This window comes from Poecilia mexicana, unplaced genomic scaffold, assembly GCF_051168715.1.
Source record: "Poecilia mexicana isolate PSO_F unplaced genomic scaffold, ASM5116871v1 scaffold_4, whole genome shotgun sequence".
NCBI lineage: Eukaryota > Metazoa > Chordata > Actinopteri > Cyprinodontiformes > Poeciliidae > Poecilia > Poecilia mexicana.
Genome location: NW_028263373.1, coordinates 31,791,538 through 31,815,207, shown reverse-complemented (window position 1 = coordinate 31,815,207; position 23,670 = coordinate 31,791,538). Strand labels below are relative to the sequence as shown.

Genomic DNA, 23,670 nt, shown 5'->3' with positions numbered 1-23,670 from the left:
CCAGAACCTAACAGAGCCCAATACTCTTTCTAGAAGTCAAAGAGACACCATCCTCCTCTCCTCAGGTCAGTATGTAGAGCTCCTGCACACCACAAACACTTTAGAGCACAGTCAGGCTTAACAATACTCCACACTACCAAGTCTTTCTCAAAAAAAGGGAGGTCAATATGACCATAGTGCACTGTTGGCTTTCTGCTCCAAAACAGACACATGAACATAACATCTCCTCAGAACAGAGCAGGAAAGAGAACGCACAAACACAAACAGGTAAGCATCTGCAGGTTGCTGCATTGCTTTCTACACTGATCACCTTCATTAACCAGAAACATGGCTGCATGTCAACAGGTCCTGACTCTCAGGCAGAAACCCATGTCTCCATAGAAACAGACATCTCCAGCATGTTATCCCAAACATCCACAGAAGTTTACTAGCTTTTCCTCTCAATCTCTAAAAGTACTTGTGTTGTGTTGAACAAGGCAAGAAGATAAATCTTATTTCACTCCTTGTTTTCATCTTAAAATCATATTAAATATTTTGCAATGCAACCTAAAAGCTTCAGCTTGATGATTGTCAAAAAAAAAGAAAGCTTTTGTCTCAGGATGGATGAGAATGAAAAACAAACTCAGCTCATCTCAATAATGACTAAAAAGTGCAAACAAACATACATAGAAACATTCTAGTCAGTCTGGAAATGAATGGAGGCTTGTTTGCATATATTAAAAGCAGCACCTGCATTGATGAAGGCAGGAGGACCGGAGGTTCCAGTCGTTGGAGCTGCGATGTATACAGGCCTCCAGCAGGACTTAAAGCAGACAGCCTGGAATAAAGGCTGACATGTATCCTGGGACAACAGGGTCCATCCTTGGGATGCAGTGGGCCTACAAGCTTCCCAGAACCTGCAGAGTTGATGCATAGTTCTTTAGAAACCAATCTGACGTTTGAACCAACCCATAGCCTTCATGTGAAAATCCCAGAAGCTGTCAGTTATGACAGTTATGTAGTATTATATAGCAGAGTTCAATCAGGCACCGCTACATGGCTGAGCAGCATCCACCTTTCACCTAGGTCCTCTCCTGTGAGAAGCATACATAAATACATGGTCATATATATTTATGTATGCATGAGACCAGGGTGTGGCATTCCTAGAAAACTGGACATATTTTCTGCTCTGATAGTGCCTTGATGGGATTATTTCCTCCAGGAGCGTGCTGTCAGCTTCATCAGCTTTCTGCCAAAGTTCGCTTAGTTGCCCAGATACCAAGACTGGAAGAGAAACAAAGAAGAGTCAGGATATAAACAAGAAGGAATCGGATCAGACCTGAGCAGGGATTTCCTTCAGAAGCAGAACATTCCACTTAGATGAAGACTAGAGTAAATTTGGTGTACTCTTACTTCTCTGCCTTTACTCAGCTGACTAAAAACATGGTTACATTTCTATTACAAGTTCCAACCTAGAGAGTGGTAGGCATTACTGTCACTACATGCTTGCTCAGAACTGAAATGTTTTCTTTCAGAGTATTATTGCATTTTGACCTGTGATGGACTGGTGACCTGTCCAGGGTGACCCCATCGCTCACCCGTTGACCACTGGAGATAGGCACCAGCCCTGCTCAAGACCCCACCAGGGATAAGCGTGTAGGATTATCCCTGGTGGGGATAATCCTAATACCTATCCATTGATGGATAGGTATTTTTGTATATACTACAAAATTGCAAACTAAAGTCAAAAGTAACAAATTCAAAGAAAGAAAAATTTATTTGTTCTTCCAAAATCCAAATAATTCAGCTGACAATGCATTTTATAGTTCTTAAATGAAATGCAGAATAAATCAAGAGGTTTTATTTGAGCCATTTCTGCTTCAGGTTTCTGCAGCCTGAAGCCTGGAAGGCAGTGCTATCCACCAGTCAAGGTTTCTATTCAGTCCAACACCAACCAACGTCTTCATCGTTTCTTAGGTGAAGCCATTCAATCATTTTCTGCTGATGTTGCTAGCATCAGGTTTACCACTGGAATCATATAATTTATTTTATATCAGTAATTTAGGCCATAACCTGATACAAGATTGCAGAAACAGCTGTACTGACCTGGGCTTGGTACAGCCCCCCAGGGTCTCGGGGGTTGACTCCAACGAAGGAAGACCGGCTGGCAGGTGGGGTCCCAGGAGCAGAGTATGCTGAAGGAATTATACACTCTCATGTTAGTGGTATTACCAATAAAATGTTTTTCTATCATTAAGGGAAAAGATCTTGTTGAAATATGTGAAGCAGAAGAGGTTCTGTGGTTGAGTTTATTTTTCCAGATTGAAAGTTAAATTGCTGAAAGAATAATTAAGGGAAAAATTTGGTATTTGGTTAGAATCGCATACAGTAAAATAAAAAAAAATAACATCAAGTTATACTCCTGTCATGTTAATGGTAGGTGGTTATGTTTTCACACATCTTTGTTTCTGTCCCATGTCAGTCCATTGTGGCTCACCAGAGTTCATATTAGTCTGCGTGGTTCTAACTATAAATCAGAGCCTGCTTCATACAACAGAAAACAAATAGAGTTCCTCAAGGTCAGATAACAGCTCTTATGACCATGAGTCTGTTATTGCTGCTCCTAAACCTTGTAGTTCATGCAGAGTAAAACTAAGCATGTAAACAGATGCATTCTGTGTAGACATGTAGTATAGAAATAGTTGTGAGGAAACTTACAGGGTGATGTAGGGGAATTTGCCCCCCCATCAGAGGCAGAGGTAGAAGCTTTGGACTCTGTGGGAACTGCTGGTCTGGGGAGGGAGGATGCTGGTCCTGGGGGCGCTAACATCTGGGAGGAGATATAATGGCTGGGCACTTTAACCTGAGTGCTGCCATTCAGCTGCAAAACAGATGAGTGGTATAATTATCTTTTGGTAAAGAGACAGAAAAACACTGGTTTTAAATAGTAACAGGTGACACATAGAAATGTAAGCAGCATTTTAACGCTACATGCAGTGAAATGAATTCAAGATACTAATCTAACATTTTTCATATTTCAGATAACTTTTTGGGGATTTTTTTGTATACTTTTAAAAAATAATATAGGAACTCGACTTTGTCTACACAGATAATTTCATCTAATAATCCCTAAACAAGTGTGTTTTCAAAAACAGCTAAGGATGGAACTTTTAATGGTAGCATATGAATGTATCCTGTAGAGTCTACCAGAGGAGATGGAGAAGAGTCAAGATCCAGGGTGAGAAGGCTCTCTAATGATTCAACTGGCTCTTCGCTGCAGTCAGCCAGCATAAATGTCTGAAAGGGGAAGAGTGGACCTGTCCTCATGGTCTGCTGTCCCCCACTGGTCAGCAGCAGCTGGGGGAGCTCCCTGAGGAAGTCAAGTACTTGCTGTGCTTTCACTTCTTGGGGGGAGGTGTGTGCAGACCATGAAAGGTCAACAGATGTTTGGGCTCCAGAGGAACGTGAAGCACCCCATCCTCTTAACTTTTATTCCATTCCCAAAGAAGATGGAGCGTGTGGAGCGCTCCATCTCCTGAAAATCACGATCCATAATGCTCACATATTGGACATGTTCAGGTCACATCCCGGACCTCCTTTAGGCTGATTTATTGTTTTTTGAAATCAATCTTCTGGATCAATCTGATTAGCAGATGTGACAATGGTTAAACCCTGCTCCCATAAAAGTTTCAATGGACTGTATTTGCTGTGTGACTGGAGACCTCTCCTTCATTCTCTGGGCTTTGTGAAGCTGGAGGACAGCAAAACAGCTGAAACATTGAGTTCCTTGAAATCAGTGCTAAAAAGCTAACTGTTTATAGTGCATTCACACCAAACGCGTTTCGCGTGTCTGGTTTACATTCAAAGTCTATGTGGAGGTGTGTCAGAATAGTGCTAGCCATTGTTTTTCGTTGTCGGCCTATTTGTTGGATGCATCGGACGCTCCAAATGCACGGCAACGGGCCATCAATGCGCCTCCACATAGACTTTGAATGTAAATAAGACAAACGCGTTTGATGTGAACGCACCATTAGAGTTGCTTTTGAATCACAATCACTGGAATATTGACCAATATATTTGATGTGTAATGATGATTTTGATGATGGCACTTGACAAAATGTAACATAACTGGTTTCACAATTGGTGACTGTGTGTTGTTAAAATACTTTGAACTGACTTGTTGCTGAAATATGTTATACAAATTAACTTCTAGGAGGAGGTGCAGTGGGAACAGCAGGTGGCATAAATCCCTTCTGCTCCAGACATTTAAATCCTCACCCATGCTTTCTCATCTTCTGCACTTCCTGTCTCAGTGCATCCTGTTTCCTCTTCCTCCTCCAAGCACAGATGTCACTGACGTTGCGATACCTCCACTGCCATTCTGGAAGGGCAGGCTGAATCAAGTCATTCCTCAGAGATCAGGACAATGATTCCTCGTCTTCCCGTTTCAGCTTGGTCCTCTTCACCTCACAGCCCTACAATCCTGCAGCTCCTTCAAGGGTTCGGCTGTTGGGCTTCAGCGTTCTACTGCCAGCCTATAGTCTTCTGCTGCCAGCCCCCAGGTTCCTGCTGCCGGCCTCCATGGTTCTACTACCGACAGCCTCCAAGATGCTGCCACCAATAGATGGCAAAAAGATTTTTTTCTTTCCTCCATAACAAGGTTTCATTTTGTTCTGTGTACTGCTCTTTGTGACAGTTCACCCAATTGTTCACTAAATTGAAATTACTTTTTGTGAAGTGCCTCAAAATGATATATTTGGATTATAGATGCAGAGGAACTTACAGAGCTGGGGGACTGATTTGCAGGGTCACAAGCCAATGAGACTAGATCCTTCAAGGGGTCCTGGGCCAGATGGGGGGGGTATCGGATTGCTCCATGAGCAAAGTAGGAAGAAGATGGAAAGTGAAGCGATGAGGAGGGATGAGGACATCTAGAGAGACCTGAAAGAATATAAAATATTTGTGAAATTTCTATAGAAAAATATCTTATAAACGTAACATACAGTATGACTGTGGAAGACCTGGTGTGTTTGTAAAGCAGAGCAAGAGAATGTTAGGGTCTCTGAGTGCTACACACCACTGTGCACTGCTATAACTGGCCGGTGGTGCTGAGTGAAGGATCCCATCCTTGGTGAGCCCTCCTGTGGAGAAGGGCTGTCCAGATCTGCCTTCTTCACTGGGGGAGACAAACCTGTACCACAAAAACATAAATATACACTTCAATATTAAAACCATGCAGATTTCTTTTCATTGCTAAATCTTAACAATAACATATGGCTTTTGCCACAACATCTATTGTTAGAAGACAGTATGTAACTCGGCATCTGTGCCGAGTTACATAGATGAAGGCACATAAAGAAAAAAAAGGTACAGCAAATATTGGTGGGGACTGTCCCCTTCATGCCAGAGTTGGTTGGGACATGTCCACACCAGTCCTTCGGGAAGTTACGCCTATGGTTGTAACATTCAGTTTAATCAGCTGCTGTTTAAAAAAGAAACAACAAAATCCTAAAATAAATAAATAAATGAGGTCTTGTGTGGAGGTCTTCTTACGCTGTTTTGTGTTTTTTTGTTTTAAATCGCCAAGAGAATCGGTCTTTCTTCAACTTTTGTCACTTAAGCCTGACAAAAGTCAGTCACCAAACATGGGTTTCCAAGACGTTGTGTGTATTTATAATTTTTCATTGCTGATATAAGAGAATGGAAGCTGGCTGGATAGCAGGGCACCAAATTTAAGACTTCCTGAAAAGATGAGCGTGTAGGCTTTCTGGTAAATCCTGCTCTAATGTAAAATATAGCAGATTACTGGATTAAGGAAATTTCTTTGAGAATTTGGAAACAGTTGCTTTTTATTTCCCAAAGTTAAAGATATTTTGGCTGCCTGAAATAATCTATTCTACCTCCATAAAATGGGAACAAACTGATTTAAATCCAAGTCTTTAACTGTGTTTATTCTTCTCATAATCAACAACAAATCCTGTGGATTTGGTAACAGTTGATCATTATTTGCCAAAGTTAAAGGAGGGGAACCATATATTTTAGCTGCCTGAAATAATCCGTCCCTTAACATGGCAACAAATTAATTTACCAACAAGTCTTTAGCTGTGCTTATTCCTCTGATCATCAACAACAAATCCTGCAAGTTTGAAAACATTTGCTCTTTGCCAACGTCATAAGGGGGAACCATATAATTTAGCTACCTGAAATAATCTGTTCCCCCTCCACAGCATGGGAGCTAATTAATTTACCAGAAAGTCTTTGCTTGTTCCTCTCTTCATCAACAACAAATCCTGAGATTTTGGTAAGATTTTCTCATTATTGTCCAAGGTTACTTGAGGGAACCAATTATTTTAGCAACGTGAAATAATCCGTTCCCCCACCGTAATATTGGAACAAATTATTTTACCAACAAGTCTTTAACTGTGTTTATTCCTCTCATCATCAACATATCATGTGATTTTGGAAAATGTTGCTCATTATTTGTCAAAGTTAAAGAGAGGAACCAAACATTTTAGCTGCCTGAAATAATCCGTTCCACCTCCATAAAAGGGAGCTAATTATTTTTTTTCACAAAATTTTTACCTGTGCTTATTCCTTTTTTTATCACCAGTAAATCCTGCAAATTTGAAAACACTTGCAGGTGTTTTGCCAAAGTTATGAGGGGGGAACCAACTATTTTAGCCACCTGAAGTAATCTGTCCCTCCCTCCCCCAGTTCTTATTCCTCTCTTCATCAACAATAAATCCTGTGATTTTGGTAACATTTTCTAAAGTTATGCCAAAGTTATGAGGGGGAGCCACACACACATGCTATTTTAGCAGCCTATATGTTATAGAGGGGGAACAGCCTGTTCCCCTTTTTAACATAGGAAGAAATTAATTTACCAGCAAGTCTTTAACTATATTTATTTCTCTCATCATCAACAATAAGTCCTGATATTTTCATAAAATTTGCTATTTATATGCCAGAGTTATGAGGGGGGAACCAAATTCTTTATCCACCTGAAGCAATCTGTTGCAGGATTTATTATTCATCAAGAGAGGAATAAAGTTAAAAATTTGGTAGTAAATTAATTTGTTCCCGTGCTATGGAGGGGGAACAGATTATTTCAGGTAGCTAAATTATATGGTTCTCCTATAATGACTCTGGAAAATAATGTGCAAATGGTACCAAAATCAAAGGATTTCTTGTTCATCAAGAGAGGAATAAGCACAGTTAAAGACTTCTTGGTAAATTAATTTCTTCTCATGTTAAGGGGGGAACAGATTATTTAAATCAGCTAAAATATATGGTTCCCCCCTTATAACTTTGGCAAATAAAGAGCAAATGCTACCAAATTCTCAGGACTTACTGTTGATGATGAGAGGAATAAACAAAGACTTGCTGGTAAATTAATTCGTTCCTATGAGATAGAGGGGGAACAGATTATTTCAGGTAGCTGATAAAACAACACAAAACAGCCGTAAGAACACCTCCACACAAGACCTTTATTTTACGATTTTGTTATTGCTTCTTTTTTAAACAGCAGCTGATTAAACTGAATGTTACAACCTTGACATGATTATATGAGTTGTTTTTACCGAGAAATTGATCAGAAGCGCCATGAAAATGGTCAGATCCGCCAGATCTGCCTCTCTGGCTGCAATGCGCGCTCCCGACACAGGGGGAACAGATTTTCACAGGGGAATAGAATTTCACACAAGACTGGTCAGGCTGGCCGTGCTCCGAAGCAGGGCCCTGAAAAGCAGGGCCAGCCCCGAAAAAAAGCAGGTGGAAAAGCTCTGAAAGCGAGCCGAGCTGAGCCGGTGGAAAAGGGGCATTATAAATTCTTCTGCTGACAGAAAATAAAACAATTTAAGTGTCTGTCTCTCAGGCTAACTGGTACCTATGTCCAATAAGATGTTGCTTATTGTGTTACCTCCTTCCAAGTCATCAGTCCAGTTCCTGGAGCTGCTAGCAGGAGATGCAGGTGAATTGTAATACTCCCCTCCAGGACTGTCAGCATCCTCTTCAATGGAGCCGGACTTAAGGCGTTTACTCCTACAAACAGATTAGTATAATCATTCTGGACTTAAGTTACTGTTCAAAATTTTTGAACAATAACAATAAATATGCGTAAGTGTTGTCCTGCTAAATAAAATTGCTCTTTTAATATCAAACCTGTCCTATTTATGAGTAGACATGTTGGATTACAGTAAACTCTGTCAAAAGAACACACATAAATGCATCTAATGTATGTCGCTCATAGATATTGCATGCCAACCATTTTTCTTCATAAAAGAATTTATTTAAAGAAGAAATTATGAGATGACTGGTGTAGGCATGCAAGCACCTAGCTTGCATGCCTACAAGCATGCAAGCAACTCCAGGCCTCAAGGGCTGGTCTCCTGCAACTTTTAGATGCATCTCAACTTCAACACACCTGAGTCAAATAATGAGGTCGTTAGCAGGACTCTGGAGAACCTGACTGCACTGAGGAGGTGATTCAGCTGTTGGATTCAAATGTGTTGGACCAGGCAGACATCTAAGAGTTGCAGGAGACCGTCCCTTGAGGACCAGGATTGCCCACCCCTGCGCTAGCCTATCCAGTACTAAAGCATGCCTATTCAAAACTAATGCAAGCCTATCTAAAATTAACACAGGCCTTTTCAATGCTAATATATTAATTAATATGTCTCACTCTGCATATTTTCACTAATGCCACATAAATCCTCCCTTAGATCACTGATGAGAAATGATATATGCCAAGCAGGTACAAAAAGTCAACATAGAAACACAGAAGAAGCTATCTGTCTCTTAGGTTTCCCCTCCAGGGTGTGGTCTCTCCTGTTTTCAACATGTTTATTCTGCTTTACTTCAGCTCCCATCTTCTGTTTTTTCTTCGACTTCAAGCACAACCTAATAAACTTGCTAGATGAGTCCCTTGATTCTGAGTTTTCCTTTTTTAACTCTAAAATATAATCAGCATCAACTCATATAATCAACTGATTATATTATACAGTTATAATCAGTGAACTCAGATGCATGTTTTGTGTGTGCATACCCGCTGGAGGATGTGCTGGCCAGTGACCGTCGCAGGCTGACCGGTTGGTTGATGGACTGGTTAAGGTCATAGGCTAGATGACCTTGAAGCTCCCCAATAGAGAAACCAGGTCCCACTCCTGTAACTACTGGAGCTACACATAGAAGCAAAAAACTCTCTTCAGACTTCTCTTCAGACACAAACTGAAACTTCTACACCCAAACTGTTGATGTTTTGGATCATTTTTACGTTCAGATTTGGATATGAATATTTCTTAATTGGTGTTGTTCAAGACTCAAATTTTTGGGAGTTAAAGGAAGAGCTCAAAAGAAAAAATATTTTAAATAACTAAATGGGATGTAATGGAAGGTTAAAGCACAAGTGAGTGCTAGGGAGAAAGTAAGTGAATAGTGTAATGAGAATGAAATAATAAGAGCTAAAGTTTACCAAAAGAAATGGCTACCTTAGGTAAACCCCATCAATTTATCTCATGATGACGGTTCCATGGCATTTGTTGATTGACATTTCTCGCATGCTAAATTTCTGGCTTAATACACTGCTCAAAAAAATAAAGGGAACACTCAAATAACGCATCCTAGATCTGAATGAATGAAATATTCTCATTGAATTCTTTGTTCTGTACAAAGTTGAATGTGCTGACAACAAAATCACACAAAAATCATCAATGGAAATCAAATTTATTAACCAATGGAGGCCTGGATTTGGAGCCACACACAAAATTAAAGTGAAATGTTCCCTTTATTTTTTTGAGCAGTATATATTAATCATTATTTTTTCCCCCTCTAGATTGTTGACCCATGCTGAGACATTGGACAGTTCACTTTCACTGCCCTGCTCAGGTAAAAAGACTTACTTCTTGAGACCTGGACCAACTCAGGAACACTGAAGACTCCTGAAGTCACAAAACTTTCCTGGAACTCTGGGCCATCTGCAGAAACAAACAGTCAGTTAAAGACTGTCGTGAGTCTGGGGAAATGGCAAATATATGCACACACACACATGCACACACTAGACTTTCAACCTTTTACTTTGTCCTTACTACTCTTCAATTATTGGACATGGGATTGAAGAAAATATCTGCGCTACAAGGTTCAAAAATATTAGTTTGGAGTTTACAACTTACCTGGATTGTGACTAGAGGTTTAAGGAACAGAAAGAAGGATGAACGGAAGATGTACTAGACATTCTGATAAGACTTTGAGGATGACATGTTTTTAGAGTTTCAAGCAAGACAATGATCCCAAACACTCAGCCAAGAAAACTCCTAACTAGTTTCAGAGAAAAACAGTATCAAAAGAGCTGAATGTCAGTGTTCATAGAAAGGACCTCCAGAACTTTCAATATTTGAGGACCATTTGTGTAGAACAATGGGTCAAAATCACACCTAAATATTGCATGAAACTTGTTTGTTAGAAAGAAGAAAGACAGTCAATAAAATATTCTGAGCTAAATGACAATCCTGTGGAAACTGCTATGATCTAGCCTAACCTTCTATGTGCACTGAGATCAATTTTGTTGTCTTATACAAATAAAGAATTTATGTACCATATTTTACGCACTATAAGGCGCACCTAAAAACCTTCAATTAAACTCAAAAGCCAACAGTGCACCTTATAATCCGGTCCGCCTTATATATGGACCAATATTGACCCACAACAGGTCTAGCATTTTGCACCCAAGACCTATCTGGCTTAGGTGACCTATCACCCAAACCAGACAAGTCCTAGGCAAGGAACCAGACAAAGCGCAGCCCAAAGACTCCTTATGACAAGCAAAACCATTGGAAACAATGTTCCCTCGTCCAGATACGGGTAATTGGGGCCCCACTCTGGAGCCAGGCCTGGCGGTGGGCCACATTGGCGAGCTCCTGCTGGCCAAACTTTAACCCATGGACCCCAGTCTGGCACAGTCCGAAGAGGAGATGTGGGTCCCCCTTCCCAGTGGCTCACCACCTGTGGGAGGGCCGAAAGGATCAGGTGCAGTGTGTGATGGGTGGTGGCCAAGGGCAGGGACCTTGGCGATCCGATCGTTGGCTACAGAAACTGGCTCTTGGGTCATGGACAGTGGCGCAACTGCATATTATTCAGGTGGATGCGAAAACATAAATCGCGCCCCCCCCACCGAGGCGAGGATATGTTAAGTGTGAAACTCGCGCTAGATTTACCTCATTATGTGCGTGAGGTGAAGGAGCGTAAGGCGCGCTGAAGTGTATGGGAAAACATAATTGGCACCCTCCAGACGGGGTTTTGGCGCCCCCTCTGGTGCTGCGCCCCTATGCGTTGCATGCACTGCATACCCACTTTTTGCGCCACTGGTCATGGAATGGCACGTCTCTGGTGGGGAAAAAGCCTGAGCAAGTGTGTGAGGTTGAGAGGTTCTGGCTAGAAATAGTCGGTCTGACCTCGACACATGGTTCTGGTTCTGGAGCCAGTCTCCTTGTTGCTCATGGTGAGAGGCACTGGGCAGAAGTGAGCATAGTTGTTGCCTCCCATCTTGGGTGCCTGTACGTTGGGGTTTACCTCATTGAAAATGAAGGTAGCCTCCCTCCGCCTATGAGTTCTGACTGTTGTTTGAGCTTATGTGCCAAACAACAGTTCAGATTACCCACCCTTTATTTGGAGTCCTTGGAGGGGGTACTGGAAAGTGCTCCTCCTGGAGACTCCCTTGTTCTGCTGGGGGACTTTAATGCTCACATGGGCAATGACAGTGAGACCTGGGAAGAGTGGCTCCTCTGATCTGAACCTGAGTGGTGTTCTGTTGTTAGAGTTCCTGGCTCGCCATGGATTGTCCATGTTTAATCTTATTGTTGATGTTCTTGTTGACTTCCTGTTGTGGGTGGAGATTTACACAGGTGGGTGCAATCTGCTAATAAAAGGCCACAGGTTGCTCTGGTGATCACTGCACTCAGGCCAAAAGAAGCTTAAGGCTGTGTTGTTTTTCCTTCTTCACCACCCGGCATTTCCAGCCCTTTAAAGATGACAGCATCAACAGGTTACGGGCCCAGGAAGGATTTTGGAAGCCGATGGAAATGATTATGCTTTGACGGAGATTAAAAGAAGTATGAGTTGTGGGACACAAAGTTTTTGGCCCACTTACGTCTACTTGAGCTGAAGCATAGCATATTACTGAAGGGCGAACCAGATGACGCGGAAGAAGACGCCACCAAAAATGAAGAGGCGCATGCAGAATTAATTCAAGTCTTGGGCGATAAGAGCCTTTCCCTTGTCATGAGAGATGCTGCGGATGATGGCAGAAATGCCTTAAAGATCCTCAGAGATCACTATGCTGGTTCGAGTAAGCCATGATTGATTAGTCTGTATACGGATCTGACGTCTCTTCAAAAAGGTGTCAATGAGAACGTCACTGATTATATTATCTGAGCAGAAACTGCAATCACAGCGCTGCGTAATGCAGGAGAAGTTTTAAGTGGTGGCCTGCTGACAGCAGTGACTTTAAAAAGCCTGCCTGATGAGATCAAACCATTCTCTGTTTATGTTAGAGTGATGAAAAGATAATTTTTGCCTAATTTAAAACGAAGCTGAGAAGCTATGAGAGCACAGAGAAGTTGTGTGTTGCTGGCTCAGCTGAAAATAGTGTGATGAAAGTTAAAGGAAGAGACAATTGGAGTATAAAACTCACCTGTTACAACTGTGGCAAGAGAGGGCACAAAGCCCTGGATTGTCCTTCAACCTCGGGCGAGCGCAGAGAGCCAAAACAGTGGTATAGTTTCTGCAAGAGCGCCACGTATAAGGACTTAATTGTCGGCAGAAAAGGCGAGACAAGCTCAAGCGAGCAATGGATGAGGAGGATCATACGTTTGCTTTCAAGGTGAAGCAGATCGACAATGCCCAGATCTATGGCACGAAGGTGAAGGGTCTCATGGTCTACTTGGGTGCAACAAAGCACATCATGACAGACGCTGCAAAATTCAAGGATTTCAACTCGACTTTTAAGCCTCAGAGCCATATTTTGGAGTTGGCTGATGGCGTGAGGGCCAGTGGCATTGCACTGAAGAAAGGCATCGCCAGAGTTTGCTTGAGAGACAGCAACGGCCGAATTGTGGAGATGATGTTAATGGACATCTTATACGTGCCGTCATTTTCCCAGGACATCTTTTCGGTTAAAGCTGCAACTGCCTGAAGAGCGCCAGTCATCTTCAAAGATGGACAGAACCGGCTCATCCATAAAAATGGTACGGCTTTTTATATTTATGGTTATGACAGACTGTTCTATTGAAATACTCTTACAGATGACATTGATGCCTGCTATGACATCCAAACGTGGCATGAAATTTTAGGTTACTGTAACTATGATGATGTGTCAAAGTTGGAGGGTGTTGCAGATGGAATGAAAAGTATAGGTAAAACTGAAAAACCTGATCTGAAATGTGAAGTATGCATAAAGGGTAAATTTGCTCAGACCAAGAGTAGAGATCCTGATGAAAAAACTAAAGATGCACTAGATCTTGTACATGCAGATCTGGCTGGACTAATAGAGCCAGCTGCTAAAGATGCTTCTACAGATGATTAGTCAGGTGCTATTTTTACCTATTTTCTGAAAGCTAAGAGTGATATTGTTAAAGGGACAGAGAAGTTTATTGCAGATCTGGCACCTTATGGGAAAATCCAATGTATAAGATCAGATAATGGAACTGAGTTTATATCAAGAGAGTTCCAATCATTGCTTAGTCAAAATGCTATTAGACATGAAACCCCTTATTCTCTCCATTAGAATGGGACAGCTGAGAGAACATGGTAACTGTCTTTGAAATGGCAAGATGCATGATAATTGAGAGTAAACTGCCTAAAGATTTATGGACATATGCAGTTCAGACGGCTGCTATTATCCGTAATAGATGTTACAATAGACGTGTTGAGCAGACTCCATATTACATGTTAACCGGAAAGAAACCTGACCTTTCCAAAATGACGACTTTTGGATCTGAATGTTATGCATATAAATATGACAAGAAAAAGTTGGATCCACGTTGTGAAAAGGGAATTTTTGTTGGTTATGACAAAATTAGTCCTGCATATCTTGTTTTTTTTATCCAGACACAGGTAGAGTACTTAGGAATAGGCTGGTAAAGTTTACCACAAAAAGTACCAATGAATGTGACACTCAGACTGATGATGACATAAATGAGAATATTTTACTCAAGAAGAAAGTTGAAAGTGAGCAATCAAAAACAGATTTGAGACACTTTATAAGGCCAGATATGTAGCAAAAGGCTATAGGCAGGTTGCTGGTATTGATTATAATGAGACTTTTTCCCCGACTGCTGATATGGCATCTGTACGTGTTCTAATGCAGCTTGTTGCTCAATATGATTTGGAATTGCACCAAATGGATGTCAAAACGACATATTTACACGCCCCTATCGATTGCAAGATATTTTTAGAACAACCTGAAGGATTTGAGGTGGTAACAGAGACAAGAGAGAAATTAGCTTAACTGTAAGCTTAATAAGTCACTTTATGGTCTGAAACAGTCAGGACGAAATTGGAATAAAATGTTACATGATTTCCTTATTGAAAATGGCTTTGTGCAGAACCCTGCTGACTATTGTGTTTATAGTAAAGAAAATGAGCATGAGAGAGTGATCTTGATTATTTGGGTTGATGACCTTATTATTGCAGCTAGTAATGATCAAATACTCAAAAGTGTGAAGAAAATGTTGGCTGCTAAGTTTAAAATTAAAGACCTTGGAAAACTTAAATATTTTCTAGGAAATTATTTGACACAGAACCATGGTCAAGTAAAAATGAACCAGAAAAGATACATCATGAAAATCTTGGAGAGGTTTGACATGACTACTGCAAACCAAGATCAACCCCATGTGAAAATAAACTGAAGTTTGGTAGTGAAGGTCAACCTCTGATCATAAAAAGTATCGTGAAGTAGTGGGGAGTTTGATCTATGTAACGATGAGCACTAGGCCAGACTTAAGTTTTATTGTGAGTTGTCTCAATACTTGTCTGAGCCAAAAGAAAACAACATGGGTTGCAGCAAAGCATGAATTGAGGTATCTGAAATGTACACTAAATCAGGAATTACGCTTCAGGAAAAATGATCTAAATCTTAAACTTGTGGCATACTGTGATGCAGACTGGGCAGGAGACCAGAAGGACAGTCGAAGTATGACTGGTTACTGTTTTAGTCTATCTGAAACTGGACCCATTATTTCCTGGAAGTCTAAAAAGCAATCCACAATTTCTTTATCTACATGTGAAGCTGAATATATTGATTTGGCTTCTGCAGCACAGGAAAGTATTTATCTTGTGAATCTAATGAATGGAATGGACTTTGGATGTGAATATGCACCTGTGACCATTTTTGAGGACAATCAAGGCGCAATTGCTCTTTCTAAAAGTCCGGTCTATTGCCAAAGATGCAAACACATTGACATTCAATATCACTTTATTCGATCAGCATTCAGTGATGGAAAAATAACTCTCTCTTACTGTCCAACAACAGAAATGGTGGCTGATATTTTAACAAAGCCTGCAACTAAAATGAGAATGGACAAATTTGCATCTTTTGTTTTTGGAATGTAAATGGAAAAAAAAAAGAGAAATGTAAATGTCAACATAAGAACAAGTGGGAGTGTTGAATCTTATTGCTGATGTTCTTGTTGACTTCCTGTTGTGGGAGGAGATTTACACAATTTACACAGGTGGGCGCAATCTGCTAATAAAAGGCCCCAGGTTGCTCTGGTGAGCACTGCACTCAGGCCAAACAAAACTGAAGGCTGTGTTGTTTTTCCTTCGTCACTAGTCGGCATTTCCAGCCCTTTAAAGATGGCAGCGTCAACAGTCCATAACAAATACCATGTTCCGGTATAAGGGTGTCCATATGTGCACTTGGCACCAGGACACCCTGGGTCACAGATTAAGACGGAGCTTTAACTCCCATCTCCGGGAGAGCTTTGAACATGTTCTGGGGGAAGTGGAGGACATTGAGGCTGAGTGGACCATGTTATGTGCCTTTACAGTGGCTTGTTGGAGCTGGGGCTGCAAGGTTGTCAATGCCAGTTGAGGAGCCAGTTGAGGTGGCTTGAGCATCTAATTAGGATGCCTCAGTGGTGAGGTGTTCCAGGCATGTCCCACTGAAAAGAGACCAAGGGAGAGACCCAGGCTATGCTGGAGGGACTATGTTTCTCAGCTGGCCTGGGAATGCCTTGGGATTCTCCCAAAGGAGTTGGACCAAGTGGCTGGGGAGAGGGAAGTCTGGGCATGGATGGATGGATGGATGGATGGATGGATGGATGGATGGATGGATGGATGGATGGATATAAGATTTAAAATATCCATGTATTCATTTCTAAACGATAACTTAAATAAATTAACCAAGAAAAGAAATATACTGTTGTAAATTAGTATTACAACCCCTACGAATTTCTCCCCTTTTCTTCATTACAATTCTTGCTGTCCACCCATGTAGTGAGAGTCAATAAAAGCCTAATTTCACATTTGGCTCAAAGAGGTTTCAGTAAATATTTCAGGTATTTATATCAGAGGTCACTAGAATCTTTTATTGTCTGTTTGACTGAACACATCAAATCATATTTTATTTTTATCCCTCAATTTTTAATTTTGCAATTAATTTTTATGTGGTTTAATTAATATTGAACAAGCTGAACAGACAATTCAGATCCCATCACATATTAATCAAGTAGATGAACATATCTAACTTTTTCTCTACAGTGATAAAAACCACTGACAGAAGGATGAAATGAATCATCTCCACTTAAGTTACAGTATGAGCGCCTTACCTGTTGGTTCTGATTTTCCAACTCCAGTGTTAGACACGTCGTACGCACTTGACGTGTGTCAAATGCTCAAAATGCTCAGAATGCTTCAAATCGTGCAGTGCTAGATGAGCGAAGCACACTGCAACACACCCTCAATACGCCTCCAGATAGACTTTGAATGTAAAGCAGACATGCCTGATTGCTAAAACGCGTTTGGTGAGAACACATCATAACTCTTCATCGTGCTGTCAGCTCCCAGTCAGCAAGATTAATTTACTTCACTGTCCATGTCAGAGATGGTATTCAGAAGTTATGTTTTTGTATTGCTTCTTTTATTTACCTCCACAAAGTGTGTAAAATTGAAAGTGTCCGACACGTCTCAACCAGTAGTGAGGGGTGACAAAATGACAGATGAGCTTCAGTTTTTTCCGTTGATTTAAAAAAAAATACCGGTCAAATACAAAAAATATTCTGTTAATGCGACACCAAATCTACAGTGTGTTTTCACACACAAATATTGCTGTAGCAAACAAGCTATATGGAGGGAATTTTTCTTAAGGAGATTCATTACCTATAGTTGCTGTCCGACTGTCCTCCTGATCAGAGCCAACTCCAGTACGACTGGGACTGTTACTCTGCTCTGCCTCTGAAAAAAAGGGAAGGCAGAATGTAAAAGTGTGTGAAAAAAAAATAAATAAATAAATAAAAAATAATAATAATATATATATATATATATATATATATATATATATATATATATATATATATATATATATATATATATATATATATATATATATATGTATATATATATATATATATATATATATATATATATATATATATACATATATATATGTGTGTGTGTGTGTATGTGAGGGTGACTGTAGATACCTTTCTCCTGGACATAGAAGGCGAGGTAGAGATCTAGCTCTTTCACAGAAACAGAGATGTGTCGTGGCTGGACACAAAGAACAGGATTGGAGCACTGGCCTCCCTTAACCAGACGCTCTCCATCTGTGCTTTCTAGAGGAATTCCCTTAAAGAGGATAACCATCACCAAGTCTAACCTCCACACCTGGAATAAACAGATTATAATCATAAACAAAGAATGAAATTATTCTCACTACAGCCAACCATAACTTTGTATTAGTGTTCATCAAGAGATAACTGGATGGTATCAGTACCGCCCTAAATGGAGATGTAATGATAAGTAAAACTGCAGGTCAACACCCTCAATGCACCCACAACCCCTCCCTCATGGGACCCTGCCACCTCCCCTGAAAATAAATTTACTATTGCACCCAATGTGAACAAGTGTCCTTTATTGATGTTCACAGTTAAACTGTGTCTTGCACCCCTTCCTTACAGAAAAAGGCCAATGTTGTATTTGAAGAGGATTTCATGCAAAAACAGTGTGAAAGTGAAATGACACAAAATACAGAGGAGTATATACAAATCATGTTATGGTATACAAATCAGTATAGAAATCATACTATGGCCAAAAAACATTACTTTATAAAGACATGAAGGATTGTAAGGTTCATTTACACTTGGAATTCTCTGCACCCTTACAAAAAAATTCCATGAAAATCACATGTATTCACATGTGGTTCCCATCTTCCACATTCCACATATGGTTCACATAATCCATGAAAAAAATCCCATGAAAATCACATGTGAAAACATGTGATTCCCATTTCCCACATGTGGTTGTGATTTTTCACATGTGGGTCACATTTCCACATATGGTCAAGTATTTTGTTCATGTGTTCAATGTTCCTTACATCTTGTGATCACATAATTCTCACGTGACATGACATGTTAGCTACATGTGGAAACATGTGCATCACATGTGTATGGCATGGGAATCACATGTGTATCACATGGGGATCACATGTCTAATTTTCATCAGTTGTCCTAAGGCATGTGTGTATCACATGAGAATCACGTGTGTATCACATGCGAATTTTAACTTCCATTCCCTCATTCTCTGGTTTTTCCACTATAGTTCAAGTTAGTTCAATAGTTCTAATATAATATCACCGATCCCCGCGAGACTACTGAACAGCCAGTCGCTGTTCAGTAACAGGGTCACACGTGTTACCGCAGCCTTTCTATGGGTATATTAGCTGGAGCGCGGAATTATGAAAGATTAGGACGCATTGGAAGGAGCAGAGCTGCAGGAGCCAACTTCTATGAGCCAAGATGAGATGAAAAAACCCATTTGTGTGAGATATAAACCGCAGATCAGGTCAGGTTTTGATGGCAAGCTGAAAGTCCAGGCCTAGAGCCCAAGAAAGATTGCACTTTTGGTGTGCGAAGACTTCTGCTTCTCCTGCCAGTCTGGTAGGAGGCTCCTTGCAGCCAATGAACAATTTTGTCCCCACTCTGATCTGACTTTTGTCAGCCCGTGACCTACACCAAGGACTTTAAAATTAACTGCCTTGGGACCTCTATCCAACCCCAGCTTGGGGTGGATGAACTGAAGGGTATGGGTTCATTAATTTTGGAACGTTGCGATTGATAGATTTTTTTTTTGTTTGTTTATTGTTTTGTTTTCTTTTTTTATGCAATTTTATATGGCCTTTTGGAATGTTTTCACTGATGTTGAAAATATTTATATAATTTTCCTCACTATAAATACAAGGCACTCGCAACTGCAAACTTCTAGTCTGTCTGCTCCTTCATGAGTTGTATCTATCTTCTGAGAAAACTAGCCCATTGACCTTATTGGTCACAATCCATTTACATTGATATATATTGCAGCATATTATTTTTGCAAATATGCTACAGTTGGGAATCACATGTGTATCACATGTGATACACATGTGAAAATGTGTATCACATGGGAATCACATGGGGTTTACCATGAAACGTTCCAAAATCACACATATATAGATGTGCTTTCACATGTGATTCACATCATTCACACATTATTCACATGTGAAAAGTTGTGTGAACCACATGTGCAGGTTTCATGTACCACATGTGAAAGTGGCACATGTGACTTTCACATGTGATTTTCATGGGATTTTTTTGTAAGGGGATGAAATTAGACAAGGTATGTCAAAGGTTAGACAAGTTGCTGGCTGGCAAAGATAAATGTGGATTTGGCTCAATCATGTGGCTAAAAAGAATTACTGTATTTTCCGCACTATAAGGCACACATAAATACCTTCAATTTCCTCAAAAGCCGACAGTGCGCCTTATAATCCGGTGCGCCTTATACATGGACCAATATTGAGCCACAACAGGTCTAGCAACTACGGTAAGCAGCCGCCGACTTCATTTTCGCCTGTAGAAGAAGAAGCACGCGGTGCATGCTGGGATAGTTGTCAGAACGTTGGTTTGTAATCTATTAATAAAGTTTGACTGACCTATCTACCTACCGACTGTCTAGAATCAGGTCGTCTGCAGGTCATTTAGCACCACGTTCTCCACGAACATGCTGTGCGCGAACGGAGAAGGGTGACCATCGTCCGGCCATGCCCCAGCCCAGTCGCAGAAGGGTCTCCTCGCCGACCGGAGTCGGACTGTTTTATTGACATTCCTTTTAGTGCCGCTCCATCGAGTGGATGCATAATGTAACTCCAGCCTCTACTGTAGCATCTATTCTATGCGCCTTATAATGCGATGCGCCTTATGTATGAAAAATGTTTTTAAAATAGGCCATTCATTGAAGGTCTGCCTTATAATCCAGTGCGCCTTATAGTGCGGAAAATACGGTACTACATTATAATGGGAAATTGTTTCTTACCTGTTTAAAAATTCAGGTCAAGTGAAGAAATTTTACAAAAACACATCTATGGAAGTAAATATGTGCCATCAGAATTTGAATAAAAAATGCATCCGAATTCAATTTTTAAAAAAATTCAGTGTCATTATTTGTACATGTTTGCAATTTTCATATGTTAAAAAAATTCACATTCCTATTTCAAAGATAAAATTTTCAATATATATTTTTTCAGTGTTAAAAAAAATTCAGCATATAAAAAAATTCAACTTTTAAAAATTCAAATGCAATATTTTCAGTGTCCTAAAAATTCAACTTGCTCAAATTCGCCGTCTCAAATTCAGCGTCTAAAAATTCGCTGTACAAAAATGGCAAGGTTACTTCAGGTCACAGACATTAGCAATCGTTGTCAGATTTCAACACCCAGCCAATCACATGACGCAGGTGTCATAGTGAAGAAATACCAGCATCACCGAGGCTAGCGACCATGGAGGCGAATGCAAACCCAACCCGAACGGTGAGTCTATGCTTTCATATTTCTGTAGTATATTTTATTTTGCGCATGAGGTTTGATACATTATCTTAAAACTTGATTTAAAACACGGGCCGTTGTTAATCTTACACCATGTAATGCTAGCATATTAGTTCTCGCTACCTCCTAGAGACCCCAGTCCCTCCCCCCTTCTCCTTCTCTTGGATGTCCCACACCCAATTTTCCCGTGTTTTATTTCAAAAAGAAATACCACTTGCGCCAAGTCTAGAATCTTTTAAGATAACTGATGGATGGCGACTTTCCGGGTTTTGTTTGTATGCTGTCTTAGGTGAGACCGAGACAGGCAGTCTTAGTAAAGTCGTAATTTTCCGGGAGATGCTACCGCTAATGACCGCAGTGAAGTTAGTTTCAAGTTGGATATTCGATATTCGAGCTCCGGGGAGTAAGCGGCGTTTAGCTCAAGGTTGATCCGATTTATGAACGCTACTGTCGGCCAGCGGTTCTCCACCGCTCCCGGCCGCAGCGCCCGAAGGTTGACTTAGGGACTGTCAACAAATTACCGAACCAAACATTCCTGTCAAAGAAACGTTAATGCCTTGAATTGTAACCAACGAACTAATTGTCAGTGCTAATTCAGGCTTTTACATGAGCCAAAATAGCATCTATAAAATTTTAAATTCAATATTTTCAATAATTTTAATATTAAATAATATAATGGTTTCTTCAATAGCTTCCAGGTCATGTGACCTAATGACTCAGAATCACTTTGAAATAATTATACTAGTCTCTTTAGATGAGGCACATTTGTTTTCCATTTTAACATATTTTTTTTTATCTTTTAGCAATTTGTTTTGTCAATATTTAGTATTTTTATTCAATAGCTTCAAGGTCTTGTGACCTATTGACCCAGAATCAGTGTGAAATTGTTCTAGTATCCTGTATAGATGAGGCACAGTCATTTGTTTCATATTTAAATTTTTTTTTTATTTTTAGCAATTTTATTTGTCAAAATTTAGTATGTTTTTGCAATAGCTTCCAAGACGTGTCCTATTGATTCAAAACCACTTTGAAATTGTTTTACAAATCATTAGAGATGAGGCACCCACATTTTTCCCCATTTTAGATCTTTATCAATGTTTTACATAATTTAAATTTACTAATTTAAAAAAAAAAGATTGGTGTTTAATACCTTAAATTTCATGTGACCCACTGACAAGGAATAAAAAGGGCTAAATGGAATAAAAATGAGTGTGCCCCACCTATCCAGTCTAGTAGAATAATTTCACATTGATTTTGATTAACTTATGGGTCTTATGACCCATAAGCTATTGAAGAAAAATCAATCAATCAATCAATCAATCATCTTCCCCTTGTCTGCAGTCGGGTTGCGGGGTCAGCAGAGGCCCAGACTTCCCTCCCCAGCCACTTGTTCCAGCTCCTCCAGGGGAACCCCAAGGCGTTCCCAGGCCAGCCGAGAAACATCGTCCCTCCAGCGTGTCCTGGGTCTTCCTGTGGGCCTCCTCGTGGTGGGACGTGCCCAGAAGACCTCACTAGGGAGGCGTCAAGGAAGCATCCTAATCTGATGCCTGACCCACCTCAGCTGGCTCCTCTCAAAGTGAAAAATCAGCAGCTCTACTCTCTGTCCCTCCTAGATGACTGAGCTTCTCATCCTATCACTAAGGGAGAGCCCAGACACCTTATGGAAAAAACTAATTTTGGCCGTTAGTTTGTGATTTTGTTCTTTCAGTCAAGACCTTTAAGCCTATGCCATAGATGAAGGTAGGGACGTAGATCGACTGGCAAATCAAGAACTTTGCTTTTTGATCCAGCTGTCTCTTCACCACGACAGACTGGTACAGCGCCCACTTTACTGCACCAATCCTTCTATTGATCTCCTGTCCATTTTGCCCTCATTCTTATGGATTCTGTATTTTCCTCCATCTCTTTTAGCCTCTTAACACGCTGCAGCATACATAACCATGTTTATATGTGACTGCTGACATGTAAACAGACTGAAACTGATTAGAGTACCGTTTAGGGAGGGTACAGACTGCAGAGATGAATAAAAAGCTAAACTTGCTACAATCTTTGCCTCACTTGGCCCAACGCTGGACGGTGAATGTAACATAAGAAGCATGATGTTCCATTTGGATGATAAGTATGGCTTGTGGAATTTGATCATCTTTTAGCATTAAAGCTTGTTTTTATATATAACCAAATCTGATTATTTCTCAAGGTCATTTACGATGAGTGGTTCTGGTCGGGTCCTGAAACTGGTTAACGGACATGGGTGGTGAACAGAGACAGAAATGAATGAACTCCAACAGTGAACAAGATCCTAAGATGCTTAAACCCCTCCACTTGGGTCAGGACAATCTTCCCTGACCCAAATAAGGCGCTCTACCCTTTTCCAGCTCAAGACCATGGCCTTGGATCTGGAGGTACTGATCCTCCTCCCGGCCGCTTCACACTCATCTGCATCCTGCTCCAGTAAAGCTGTAGATCATGACCTGATGAAGCCAGTATAGGGCCACATCATCTGCCAAAAGCAGAGGTGTGATCCCAAGGCCACCAAAATGGATCCCTTCAGAACCCCGGTTGTGCAGAACGTGGCCTCGGACAGAAAACACCCAAATCCAAAAATCTAATCAAATTTTATTTATATA

The 23,670-nt window shown here is 40.6% G+C and overlaps 1 protein-coding gene across 1 annotated transcript in view; it reads right to left on the bottom strand.

Moving 5' to 3' along the window:
* Positions 1 to 1,119: 1,119 nt before the first annotated feature.
* nfic (nuclear factor I/C) overlaps positions 1,120 to 23,670 on the bottom strand; it is a 41,734-nt gene continuing 19,183 nt past the window's right edge. The window contains exons 4-13 of the mRNA XM_088005209.1: positions 17,670 to 17,853; positions 17,347 to 17,421; positions 9,876 to 9,950; positions 9,023 to 9,155; positions 7,898 to 8,019; positions 5,057 to 5,170; positions 4,763 to 4,920; positions 2,698 to 2,860; positions 2,086 to 2,174; positions 1,120 to 1,263 (exon numbers count right to left, since the gene is read on the bottom strand). Of these exons, the coding sequence (XP_087861335.1) occupies positions 1,243 to 1,263; positions 2,086 to 2,174; positions 2,698 to 2,860; positions 4,763 to 4,920; positions 5,057 to 5,170; positions 7,898 to 8,019; positions 9,023 to 9,155; positions 9,876 to 9,950; positions 17,347 to 17,421; positions 17,670 to 17,853 (1,134 nt within the window). The 3' untranslated portion in view covers positions 1,120 to 1,242. The remainder of the gene's footprint in view (positions 1,264 to 2,085; positions 2,175 to 2,697; positions 2,861 to 4,762; positions 4,921 to 5,056; positions 5,171 to 7,897; positions 8,020 to 9,022; positions 9,156 to 9,875; positions 9,951 to 17,346; positions 17,422 to 17,669; positions 17,854 to 23,670) is intronic.